General features: G+C 44.8%; 1 protein-coding gene across 2 annotated transcripts; it reads left to right on the plus strand.

The window, feature by feature from the left end:
- The first annotated feature begins 70 nt into the window (after nucleotides 1–70).
- On the plus strand, nucleotides 71–10,951 carry KLF1 (Kruppel like factor 1). 2 transcript variants are annotated; one of them, XM_030195288.1, is made up of 3 exons: nucleotides 71–429; nucleotides 8,412–9,461; nucleotides 10,401–10,486. In XM_030195288.1, the coding sequence occupies exons 1-2, from the start codon at nucleotides 343–345 to the stop codon at nucleotides 9,411–9,413; spliced, it is 1,089 nt and encodes a 362-aa protein (XP_030051148.1). In that variant the 5' UTR covers nucleotides 71–342; the 3' UTR covers nucleotides 9,414–9,461; nucleotides 10,401–10,486. The 2 variants fall into 2 exon arrangements, with proteins under 2 accessions (XP_030051148.1, XP_030051147.1); XM_030195287.1 differs by having other exon boundaries at nucleotides 73–429; nucleotides 8,412–9,390; nucleotides 10,401–10,951.
- The last annotated feature ends 1,515 nt before the right edge of the window (nucleotides 10,952–12,466 follow it).

Here is a 12,466-nt window from a genome sequence, read left to right on the forward strand (position 1 = left end):
TTTCAAACATACTCAGACTTGCCTTCTGTAATCTGATTGGTAGAAATGATGTGTGTTATCAGCAGCCATCCAGCAAGTGACCAATGAGGAAGGGAGGAAAGAAGTTTGCAAAAAGCAAAAACCCTGCAGCGGGTTAGGCAAGGGACTGTCAGAGCAGCGTGTGGGTGTTTGAGAGAGGGAGAGAGGCTAGAAGAGGTCACATGATGGAGAATCCAAAAAGTGTCTTAGACAATTGACACCACAGCAGAATTTTCCAGCAAATAGGGACAGACCCTGAAAGGCTGATATTTGTTTTTCTTATTTTAGTTGATTGTTAAATTAAGGCTAAGTTTGGGGCACACCATGGCAGTAGCAGAAACTGTCCTTCCTCCAGTTCATAGCCTGGTTGGCTTTACTTTCTTCCAACAGAAGCCTTCTGAAATTTTGAAGGTAAGGCTGGAATGTGAAGCCACATTTCATTGAATTGCTGCTGGGGGTTATTAATCGGTTGCTTTTTCTCCCTCTGCAGGCTGCTAGTAGCATATCTGATGGTGGATAAATATTAAAATGTCTCTCTCATTTCTGTAGTACTTTACATGTTCATTGCTTTTGTGGAATAAGGTGTGGGACCCACCCACGTTTCCATTCAATTGACGCTAAACCTCGGTTTATTGCTCCTTGAAAACTGAAATCTTCACCTTTTATCCCTGAGATGAGACTGCTGCATTTTGCTACTTGTTTTTTGTTTTCTCCAGGTTTTTATTTACAGGGGTTGTCTGGGTTTTGTTCCTGGAGTTAAAACGTCTCTGAAACCTTTTGCTTAAAACGTAGATCTGACCTTAGCTCTTACCTACTGCTAAGGGAGCCCCAGGCTTTTTAGCACCAGTTGCAAATCCCTTCCTGGTGTGAAGAGAGCTGAATAGAAGATTGGCCCAGTTGGGCTGCATTACCTGTGACCAGGTGCTTTTCTTATAGCTTCCAGGAAAACCCTGCAGGCAGTTTAATAGTACTCTACTACCAGGATTGTCTTGTCTCTCCCGATGATCTGTTGGTAACATATCATTTCTATAGAAATCTACCCCCATGTAAGGAGAAAATATTTCTTCATCCACCTGGAACTCGTTTCTGGAGAAAGTCGTAAAAAGCAGTTGTTGTAGATGGGCTTAAAGGTTTGGACAAGTTTCTGGAGGAAAAGTCCATAAACTGTTAAGGAAGACCTGGAGAAAGAGTGTTTTGCTTGACAAATTAAAACAAAACCATTGCTTCAGCTGTACATAATAGCGTAACAAAAAAATGTGCTCAGAAACCCAACGAGTGCCCAATGTTCTGACAACGGGCGAGTCTCCACTTTTCTATCATCGCACGCTATTCAGTTGACTCCTACAGCGTCACTTAAAAGATTGTGAAAGATGCGTATGTTCAGTGTTGAATTACCGTGTGCTGTTCTAGATGGGCGACTTTCCCCTTGTGAATTCAAATATTTACCAATAATTATACCCCATGGGCACTCTTTGGAATTCTGAGCACACTTACACATTTTGCTTTAATATATTTGGGTTCAGAATACATAAGCTATACTCCTGATTCACTAGTATTTGTTTCCATATAAAACCAAATCTGAGTAATAGAGGTCGTGTGCAGCTAGTTAGAGAAAAGTCAGGAAAGGAGCTTCTTCAGCTTCCCCAGTACAATTGTTCCTCTGTCCGAGGTACCTGTAACTGGACACACGTCCCTCTTCTCACCTGAGTCTCTTGCCCTGACACATTGCATTTTCCTGTAACATAGTTAATGATGGCAGATAAAGACCTGAATGGTTCATCCAGCAGGGTGATGAGGAGGACCTTCCCTCTGAACAGTCCAGCTGGCATTCTTTCAGTGGGGCTCAATCAAAAGGCAGAGTAGTACAACCGCTTGAGTGCTTTGTGCATGGTAACAACATGGGTAGAACCCAAACTTCAGAGTGTGATGAGGCTGGACCTTTTATACATAGTAACTTTAGTAAATGACAGCCAATAAAAGACCAGTATGCTCCATCTAGAGTTGTACCTGCCACCATTTATTTGATTTATTTATTAGGATTTATTTACCTCCTTTTTGAAGGAATTCACTCAAGGCAGTGTACAGTAAGAATAGATCAAACATGAGCAATGTTACATCCCTCTATGGCTCTTTTGAAAGTGTCCTGCTCATTTCTCATTAAAGTTGTTAGCTTTGATGCTATTCTCTGCGTTTATCCTGTCTTTTCTGAATTCTGCCACTGAAAAGATCTGTTTACCTCCTTGCAGTTCTTTGTTTCTAACTTTAGAGGCTGTGGGAGCATTACAAAGCTGCTAATAAACAGAGCAGGGTGTCTGGATATTGGATGGTGTGTTAGGTGTGTAAAAAGTAAGGTTGAAGATGGGAGAGCCAGTGAGGGTGTCGGATTTTAGGCATATGTGGTGGGGAGTGGGTTGAGATGATGATTTTGTAAATTGTCTTGGCTTGGGCTGATCTCTGCCTTAAAGGTGGTACAGAAGTAAGACATGGGAAGTGGAGATGATATTGGGTCACATTTATTGTACCACCTTTTATGGGTGCTTATGTCATCTAACCAAACTGGCTGGATCCTCTTTGTCCTTATCTGCAGTTAGTGACGGTTCCTATGTCAACTGTAAAATTCATGCAGCAGGCTGGTGGCAATGAGACCCCCTCCCTTCTGAAGCCTGGACAAACACACAAGAGTGTGTTGTTAATCTGCAGGGTTCCTGATTGCCAGCAGAGGTCTGGGCTGCACTGTGTTCACTATGCTGCATCAAGGGATTGTACGTTGGGCAGAGGTTCTGATGGGTGTTAGTGTTTTCCATTGTATGTGTGTCCCTGAAGTTCTGGGGTTGGTTGTTTTTGGTTTGTTTGTTTGTTTGTTTGAATAGTCCTGTTTTCCTCTCTTTTTTCCTGCCCCATTAGAGTTCTTTTCATATCTACACATTCATCACAGTTGAGCGTAAGTGGTGAATGTGGTGAGTGAAAGGGAGGTGGTGCTGTGGTTTGGTAAGGGGTCGTCAGCCCTTAACTCATGTTTGCTTCCTGAGCAGGTATTTCAAAGAACTGCACTCTTTTCAAAAGGTGAAGCCCTAGGCAGGATTTGTGGACCTGCAGACTAATATTTTATTTATTTATTATGAACAGCAGTGGACAAAACTGAAAGGAGCTATTTTAAAGGCGATAAACCTTTGTTAGAAAAGTACATAAAAGAGGAAAAGAAGGCCACTCTGGTTCTTGAACATAGTAGCTGAAAAGATGTGGGAAAGAAAGTTAACCTTCATAAGTTACAAGATGACTCGGAAAGGGGAGGACAGGCAAAAATACCTAGAAAAGCTAAGAGAAGCTGGAAAAGCTGTCAGGAATGCGAAGAGGCAAATGGAAGAAAAGATAGCTGATACAAAAATTGGGGGAGAAGACATTTTTCAGATATATAAATGACAAGATGAAGTGCCATAATAGCATTGTGAGGCTCAAAGCTGAGGGGGAGGAATATATAGAAGCTGATAAGGATAAAGCTGAACTGCTTAACAATTATTTCTGTTCTGTGTTCATGGATGAAAGGCCGGGGGTAGGACCGCAAAAAACAAATGCAAATGGGGATGGATGTATGGTAGACCGGGACTGATTCTTAGAGACGACTGTGTTCATGAGGAGCTGGCTAAACTAAAAGTAGACAAAGCTATGGGACCTGATGGAATACATCCAAGGGTGCTCAAGGAACTCGGAGAGGTTCTGGCTGCTCATTGTTGAATCCAAAGAATAAGTAACATTATCTATCTTAAAATTTGAGATGGTTATTGGGTGATAGTTACTATCATAAATTTTGTTTTATTAGTATTGTTTCAATTTTAAATTAAGAGCCCAGGATTCCATTAAGACAATACCTACTTTGATTTTGTTTGCAATCTCATGTAATTCTTTGGTGAATGGGATATAACATCAGCATATATGAATGCTGAAAACCTGTTTGATTCCAGCAAATGACCTAAAGGGAACATCATAATGTTAAACAAAATAGGTTACAGAGGAGAACTCTATGGCACTTTACTACAAGAAACCCATGATGATGAGAAAGTATCCAGTTGCTCTAATGTACCGTACTACTACTACTACTACTTAACATTTCTAGAGCGCTACTAGGGTTACGCAGCACTGTACAAATTAACAATAAGGACGGTCCCTGCTCGGAAGAGCTTACAATCTAAAGGACGAAATGTCAAGTTGGGGTAGATAAGTTTTCTGAGAAGAGGTGTAGTGATTAGGTGCCGAAGGCGACATTGAAGAGGTGGGCTTTGAGCATTGATTTGAAGATGGGTAGGGAGGGGGCACGGCGTATGGGCTCAGGGAGTTTGTTCCAGGCATGGGGTGAGGCGAGACAGAAGGGACGGAGCCTGGAGTTGGAGGTGGTGGAGAAGGGTACTGAAAGGAGGGATTTGTCTTGAGAGCGGAGGTTACGGGTAGGGACGTAAGGGGAGATGATTTCAAAGAGAGCCACTTATCTAGGACTCTCCTGTCTGTCTTGGGACTTGAAGCTGTCTTTGAGGTTGTAACTTGGGAAAATGGGGTTACTTACCTCTAACAGGAGTTCGTCATGGACAGCAGGATAAGTCAGCCAAGCATGTCCATGGAGAAGCCCACTGACAAAAGCAACCGTACTGTCCAGTGGTTCACCACATTCCTCTCAAGAGACTATCATTGATCCTCTGCATGGGTGTTCTTGTAGGCTCTGAATTGAGAGGGTCCCTTAGGAAGGGGTTAGGAAGCTGGGTCTGTCAGTTGAGGTGGACTTCATTCCTATGGCAGTGGTCTTCCCTAATTTAAGTAGGGGCCACTTTGGATCCAAATGAGTTGAAGAACCCTCAAATATCTTACCGTGAAGCCTTGACACTGCTCAGTGTGTGTACCAATGACATCTACCCCACCAGCCTGCCTTCAATTTTTTCATTGGCTATATCTTCAAGGAGGTCAGCATTTCCAAATACATTCTCTTTACTGAGAAATGCCTTGTCCTTCAAGCATGTGGTTGAAGCATGCACTGCGTAAGTCTTGTAGTGCTATAGAAATAAGTAGTAGTAGTATGTGGTTTTTCCTCCCATCCACTTTCCCCTTTCTGCTATGAGCTTGTAGGGAGACAGAGCTTAGCAGAAAAAAAGCCAGAATGATGATGAGGGTTGCTCCAGTGGTCTCCAGGGGCCACCACTAGCCCCCTTGCACTGAAGAACACTGGATTATTTGAAAAACTTATTTCTGGTATCAGGGATATTGTTTATAAGGCGCACTCAGAGGTGTACAGAAGCTAAATATTATAACGCATTTATATAATTTATTATGTTTTGGGGGGGGGAGGGGGAAGGTAATTCAGTGATTTGAAGTCATGTTGGGAGACCACAAGTTGTGGGTTTGTTTGGGTCTTTTTTTTTTTTTTTTTTTTGCATTGTTAATGGAACAGTGGCTGGTGAATCTTAGTCCTACTGACAGGGAATAGGTCTTCGGTGGCCTACCATTGAAGCATCCCACTTCCATTTCAATTAAATTTAAAACAGAATATATAATCTTGCTCTTTTCAGTATTCTGATACAAAGCAGCTCCTGACAATAATGATTTGCGTTACAAGACGTATGAGGAGAGACTTGCGGACCTGAACTGGAGGAAAGGAGAAACAGGGATGATATGATACAGACGTTCAAATATTTGAAAGGTATTAATCCGCAAACGAACCTTTTCTGGAGATGGGAAGGCGGTTAGAACTAGAGGACATGAAATGAGATTGAAGGGGGGCAGACTCAAGAAAAATGTCAGGAAGTATTTTTTCACGGAGTGCTTGGAATGCCCTCCTGCAGGAGGTGGTGGAGATGAAAACGGTAACGGAATTCAAACATGCGTGGGATAAACATAAAGGAATCCTGTTCAGAAGGAAGGGATCCTCAGGAGCTTAGCTGAGATTGGATGGCAGAGGCGGGGTTAGTGCTGGGCAGACTTATACGGTCTGTGCCCTGAAAATGACAGATACAAATCAAGGTAAGGTATACACAAAAAGTAGCACATATGAGTTATCTTGTTGGGCAGACTGGATGGACCATGCAGGTCTTTTTCTGCCGTCATCTACTATGTTAAAAATGACATACAATGACAGTAATACAATTCCCCCATAGATCCCGACTGCCCGATGACAACCGATTTGCCATTTCCAAGTTTACCTCATTGATGGTATTCATGTTTACATTTGGTCATTCTTACTGTTGTTATGCTGTTAGTAAAATTGTAAGTTTTATGTTAAACTGTACCTGCTGTACACCACCTTGGGTGAATCTCTTCATAAAGGTGGTTAATTAAAAAACATGCCATAGTTAATTTCCTTGATTTTCACACATCAATTATAACTATCATAATTCTCTCACAATATTTCTCCATCCAATCCTGTACCCTCCAACTCTCCTTACAGAGACCTAGACCTCTAACCATTGGGAAACCATCCCACCTCCAGTCGCTAATGGCTATATCTGACCTGCTGCTGCTGTTAATCTCTTCATAATCCAAAACCAGCAATCCCCTGCCCATTATGACTCAAAAATATTGACTGTACTAGCAGCGACAAGGCTGCCCCCACACCCATTATTCTGTCCATTTAAACCAGAGGAGACCAGAAAAAGTACATTTTCAACTGATGGCCGAAAGAATAGAGTCGGTTGCTTTTAAGCATTAGGAGGCAGGCAGATATGGCTTCATTTAAGATGATGAAAGGGTCATCTGTTTGCAGGGCACATGGATTACCTGAAGGTTGTTGGTGTTTAGGCAGCAGGCACTTGGCTGTGATGAGCAGTTTATAATCTAAAATATGATTTTGTTGAGGTGTGTAGTAGTTTTGTTTGAGTTTTTGTCTTCATAGATTGGCACAAATATAGCCTTTTTGTTGTGTTGGATGTGTGTTCTGCTCTTCTTTGGACTACGTGTATTAATTTGCTTCATGAAATTATTGTAAATTGTACATTTTTTTATTTGCTTATTTTTTTTGTAAGCCACATTGAACTTGTCTATTTCAGGCTAATGTGGGGTATAAAATGTCATGAATAAATAAATAAATATTTGATTTGTATGCTTTTATTGTACTCTGCCTTGTAAAAGATGGAAAAGAAATACATTTTAGCCTTATTCTTGAGTTTTGTCAATAGATCTGTTTGACTTAAATAGATTTTTAGGGCCCCTTGGAACAATAACCAATATTTAAGTGCAATAAGGTCACAGGAGGGGCCACCTTAGTAAAAGTTTTCACCTCGGTCTTTGTTTTAACTACCCCCCCCCCCCCCCCCCCGAGGATAAATTCTAGGAAACTATCTCTTTGGTCCAAGTCCCGTTACAGATGGGAATGTAAGAGCAAGAATTAAAATGGTCTATGTATGAACGAGGGGAGAATGTTTAGTGCCTGTCATGGCGTCTTCTCTCTCCCTTTGGGAAGACTGAAATATTGCATTGCAGTAATCTAAACAGGTTGAGAGATTACAGATGGTAGAGTGGAAACATTTAATTTCCCTCTTGTTAGACATATACACAAAAGCACCTGCTTAGGATCAGGAAAGGATTTTTAAAAGTCCAGCACAATACAATTTTCACCTTTCCTTGGATATTCACAAATGGCTAACTGAAGAAGGTGGAATTAGAGGGACTGATTTTCTGCTTTTGGATAAATATATCTCCACACATTTTACAGTTAGAGGTCAAAAGCTCCACTTGGGATACTGGCGCAGTCGAAGACTTGCAGGTCCAGTTGAGGGAGGAAGAGAAGTTGGAAATGGAGCCCTGCATACCCTGAGCAGTGTGTGGGGGAGAGACTTATACTGTGTTGGAATAGAGACGGGAGGGTGGAGGGAACAGAAGAGGGTAGACTGATTTAGGAAGTGATCTCCTCTACACATGACATACTGGATTGTTCTATTATGTTCGCTGGGATGAACTTTTTGTTCAGGGAAGGTGAAGTGTATATATAATATACAAGTAACCCACTGAGCAAAAGATACCGAAAGTGGAGTATAAGACTTATTTATACCACAAGATAGAAGGATATCAACTGTATAATCCAGCCAAATTTAAGTCTCGAGTATGAACTAATAAGTCTCTAGAAAATGAGAAACATTTATCAATAAAGTAATTAACTCCAGAAATCACACACCCCACTTCAGGTACCTGCAGTTTGTAGGGTGCAGAACATGAAAAACATCAAAGTTGTGAAAAAAAAATTGCATAGTCCCATTCTACTGACTCTATAGTCAAAAATGATTAGTTGCTCCTCCAAACTTTATAGCTTTTATCTCTTATTTGTAACAGCACACTTGGTACTTTTTTGCTCAGCGGGGCACCATATATTATAAAATTTTGAATTGAATTTAAAAAAATGTATTTTTGTTTGGTTTCTGCAGTTGTGGAAGATTCCAGAGAACTCAGAGGAGGTGGTGGCAGTACAGGAAATCTCCAACGTCTCTCCAGTCCCGTGCCTGTCATCTGGAACTGCATCGCCTCACATTAAACAGGAAGATGATGATTCCTATTGGGATTTGGACTTTCTGCTCACTAACTTCTCCAGCTCTGGGGCAAGCCCTAGACCCCAGAGGCTGGCAGGTCTCGGCGTGGACAATGCACAGGGAGGCCACGATAAAGCATATGAAGAAGCCTACCAAGACTTTGACCTCAGGGACTACCTGGCCCCGGAGTGTGGCTTGTTTGGTGTCCCCAGTTCCACCAGCCTAGTGGCAGAGCTTTTGGGGGATGGTCCAGTCTCTTCACAATGTGAGGGGATGACTGGCAATTTTGGGGAGTTGCCTAATTTCCTCCCATCCTGGGTTGAGGTGGAGCCTGGGAAGGCAGCTGGAGGCTTCCAGTTCACGCCGCCCTTGAGTGCTTCTTCCCATAGCCTGGAACAGAAGTCCACTGCCTTGAGGCACCAGTATCAAGTTACTTGTGGGGGTTACTTTTACCATGCGGACCCATCCAGAGCAACCATGGCAGGGGTGGGGGCCTCTCCTGGAAACTTTTCAGGCTCCTATCTGAAAGATGGTTCCTATGGGCAGTTTCAGGTCCCTCAACAGGTCCTGGATTCCCACTCTGCCTATAATGCCTACCAGCCGTTCTTCCACACTGCCCTGTCCAACCCATACCAGGCACATATTCAACTGTACCGCTCAAATGCTGGCGCTCAGCAGGCCTCTTCCTCCCCCTCTTCCTCCTCCTACATCGGTCTCTTGGCGTCGTCTCTGGACACAGCGGAGAAAGGCAAGCCAAAAAAGAGTCGCAAGTCCTGGACACGGAAACGCACTGCCAGTCACACTTGCAGTCATCCAGACTGTGGCAAGACCTACACCAAGAGCTCGCATCTGAAGGCTCACCTGCGTACCCACACAGGTGAGGCAGCTGTGATTCAATAAGCGGGCTCTTGCCAGTGGCGGCGTGTTTGTAACTGGGATGCAGAAGAGGTATACAGATCAAAGCATTGGCATGGTTAGGTTCTGTTTAGCTCTGTGGTGTTCTATAACTGAAAATAAGTGTGGGGCAGCCTAGGCCTCGTACATAAGTATTGCTATACTGGGACAGATCGAAGGTCCATCAAGCCCAGCATCCTGTTTCCAACAGTGGCCAATCCAGGTCACAAATACGTGGGAAGATCCCACAACAGTACAATACATTATATGCTGCTTATCCTAGAAATAAGCAGTGGATTTTCTCCAAGTCTATTTTAATAATGGTCTATGGACTTTTCCTTTTCCAAACCTTTTTTTTAAAACCCCGCTAAGCTAACTGACCTGCAGGGGGGCAAGGCACAAATAACATAATCTAAAAGTAATGTTTGGACCCCAGGATGCTGTTTTCATTAGTGCCTTCTCTAGATGCTGAGACATGGATGGGTGTAGGGCAGTGGGGTTCCGTGGTTCACTTCCACCCGGGGCGGATCACTGCTGCGTGCACCCCCCCCCCCCCCGGCTGCAGGGCAACACGACGTCCCCACCTGTCTTACCAGCTCCGTCGCGTCTGTGCTGCTGTAAAAGAAGAAAATCGCCTCGTCGGCCCTTCCCTTACTCTATCTGTCCCGCCCTCGAGGAAATAGGAAGTTACATCAGAGGGCGGGACAGAGAGAGTAAGGGAAGGGCCGACGAGGTGATTGTCTTCTTTTACAGCAGCGCAGATGTGAGGCGCCGCACCACGCAGCTGCCGGGTGGATGGAGCTGGACTCGCCAGCAGAGCCCGCCCCCACTGCCCCCCCCCCTTGGTATGCCACTGGTATTGGGGAGGGGGGATAGGCTAGGGATTCAGAGCCTGGCTCTGGAATAGGAACGGTGGTGATCTGGTGTGTGGCCCCCTCTTTTCCCACGCTGCTCTGTCTTGAATTGTGTCCCTTTCTTTCTTTGCTGTTGCAGGGGAGAAGCCATATCACTGCACCTGGGAGGGCTGTGGCTGGAAGTTTGCCCGTTCAGACGAGCTGACCCGACACTATCGGAAACACACGGGGCAGCGGCCCTTCCAGTGTCAGCTGTGCCAGCGGGCCTTCTCACGCTCAGACCACCTGGCACTGCATATGAAGAGACACATGTAGTACTGTGGCATTTTGTGCCTTGTGCAGGTGTTTGTGTATATTACTGTGCATTGTGTGATTGTGCTGCCCCTTCCCCTACCACCCAGTCTGACTCCCCATTTGCACTGTTCCAGCTTTGCTCTGCTGAAACATCCTCTTCCCCTCTTGGAATGGAGCTAGAGTCTTAAAACCAAAAGTATTCTTGGGAAGGGGGAGAGACAGAGCAGGGCCCAGGTCAAATCTAGGTGAGGAATGTCCTCTGAAGATCTGTTTGTGAAGGCGAAAGTCAAAGTAACAGATGAATGTTTGTTTATTTTCTTGTGAATAAATCTTGTACTGAAGGTGCCCGGTTCTGATGTGTATTTTTGGTCTTATTTTTAGCAAGTGTGTGCAGTGGCGTACCAAGAGGGGTGGGGGCGGTCCACCCCGGGTGCACGCCGCTGGGGGGGGTGCCGCGGCGCACGCCTGCTGCGCGAGTTCGCTAACTTCTCTCGTTCGCTGCAGCTCCCTCTGCCCCGGAACAGGTTACTTCCTGTTCCGGGACAGGGAGCTGCAGCGAACGAGCAAAGTTAGTAAACTCGCAGCAGGTGTGCGCTGCAGTGCCCCCCCCCCCCCAGCGGCATGCACCCGGGGGGGGCTCTTTCGCCGGGGGGGGGTCCTCGCTGCATCGGGGGGGGCGCTGCACCCGGGGGGGCGGGGCGCTACCCCGGGTGTCCGCCCCCCTAGGAACGCCACTGCGTGTGTGTGGCTTTGCATTGGTGTCATAAGAGCGGCTCTCTGCCCTGGCTGAATGTTAGAATTACTACTTGGATTGCTGGGCAGACTTCTATGGTCTGTGCCCTGAGAAAGGCAAGGGCAAATCAAACTCTGGTATAAAAGTATCACTTACCATGTAAAATGAGTTTATCTTGGGCAGACTGGATGGACCATACAGGTCTTTATCTGCTGTCATTTACTATGTTACTATGATTGAAATGAAGGATTTCCATAGTACACACCACACCACCTTGTGCTTTCCAGTTATGAATGAGGCCTGTGCTCTGATCACAGGAACACAGGCCCTGCTCATTTCTCCCTCAGTTCCTAAAGCGCTTAGCAGCAGATTAGAACTGACAGTTTGCTCTGAGCATTTTTAGTTATAGGCAGAGAATATTAGCTTAGAGATGTGCATAGTCAATTGCGACTTGTCCCTTCCTCAGTATAACTACTAACCACTTGAGAAAGTTTAGTTTCTCATGTCCTCTGCTTGAAAAATGTTTTTCCCAGAAAGTGGACGATTCGCATTCCCCAGCTTGGCCACAGGGCAGTGCTGCAGGAAAGTGAAAATGGTACAGTTTCCACCACGGTTACGAATAGAGGAAACCACACAGCCACTGTCGACCTACCACATACCCACAACTTAGTGATAAGAGCATTTTACCGTCTGGGCACTTATCCCAGCCACTAAAAGTCTCCAGAGCAGCACCCTGGAGTGACTGTCCCCCTTTGCAGACTCTGGGGATCACAAAGTCTTTCATGCAACTTGCTGCAGTGGTAGCTCTTATGGTGTAAGATTGTCTCTTAAAATAAAATCTTAAAAAAAGAGAACTGTGTATCCGTTAATGACACCTCAAACGATGGGGCTCCCTGGCTGCTCTACATACATATCAAGTTTCTTTCATACTGTCATCGCCACTCAGCCTGAATGTGATCTTGGTGTTCCTCTTGTAAATTGGACAAGCAGCAGGGTCCCCATGTCTCAGGCTTTTCTGTCACTTGTGGGATCACTGGCTGGAGTAGACCGAACATGTCACAACTTTACTTTGTATGTTGGCCCTCGGAAATCTAAGTGCTGGCTGGGCTTGACCCTTAATGGCTTTAAGCACCATTCTGCATTGGGTAGGAAGGGTGAGGGGTTAGTAGAATTTTCTT

Source organism: Microcaecilia unicolor, chromosome 3 (assembly GCF_901765095.1).
Source record: "Microcaecilia unicolor chromosome 3, aMicUni1.1, whole genome shotgun sequence".
Classification (NCBI taxonomy): Eukaryota; Metazoa; Chordata; class Amphibia; order Gymnophiona; family Siphonopidae; genus Microcaecilia; species Microcaecilia unicolor.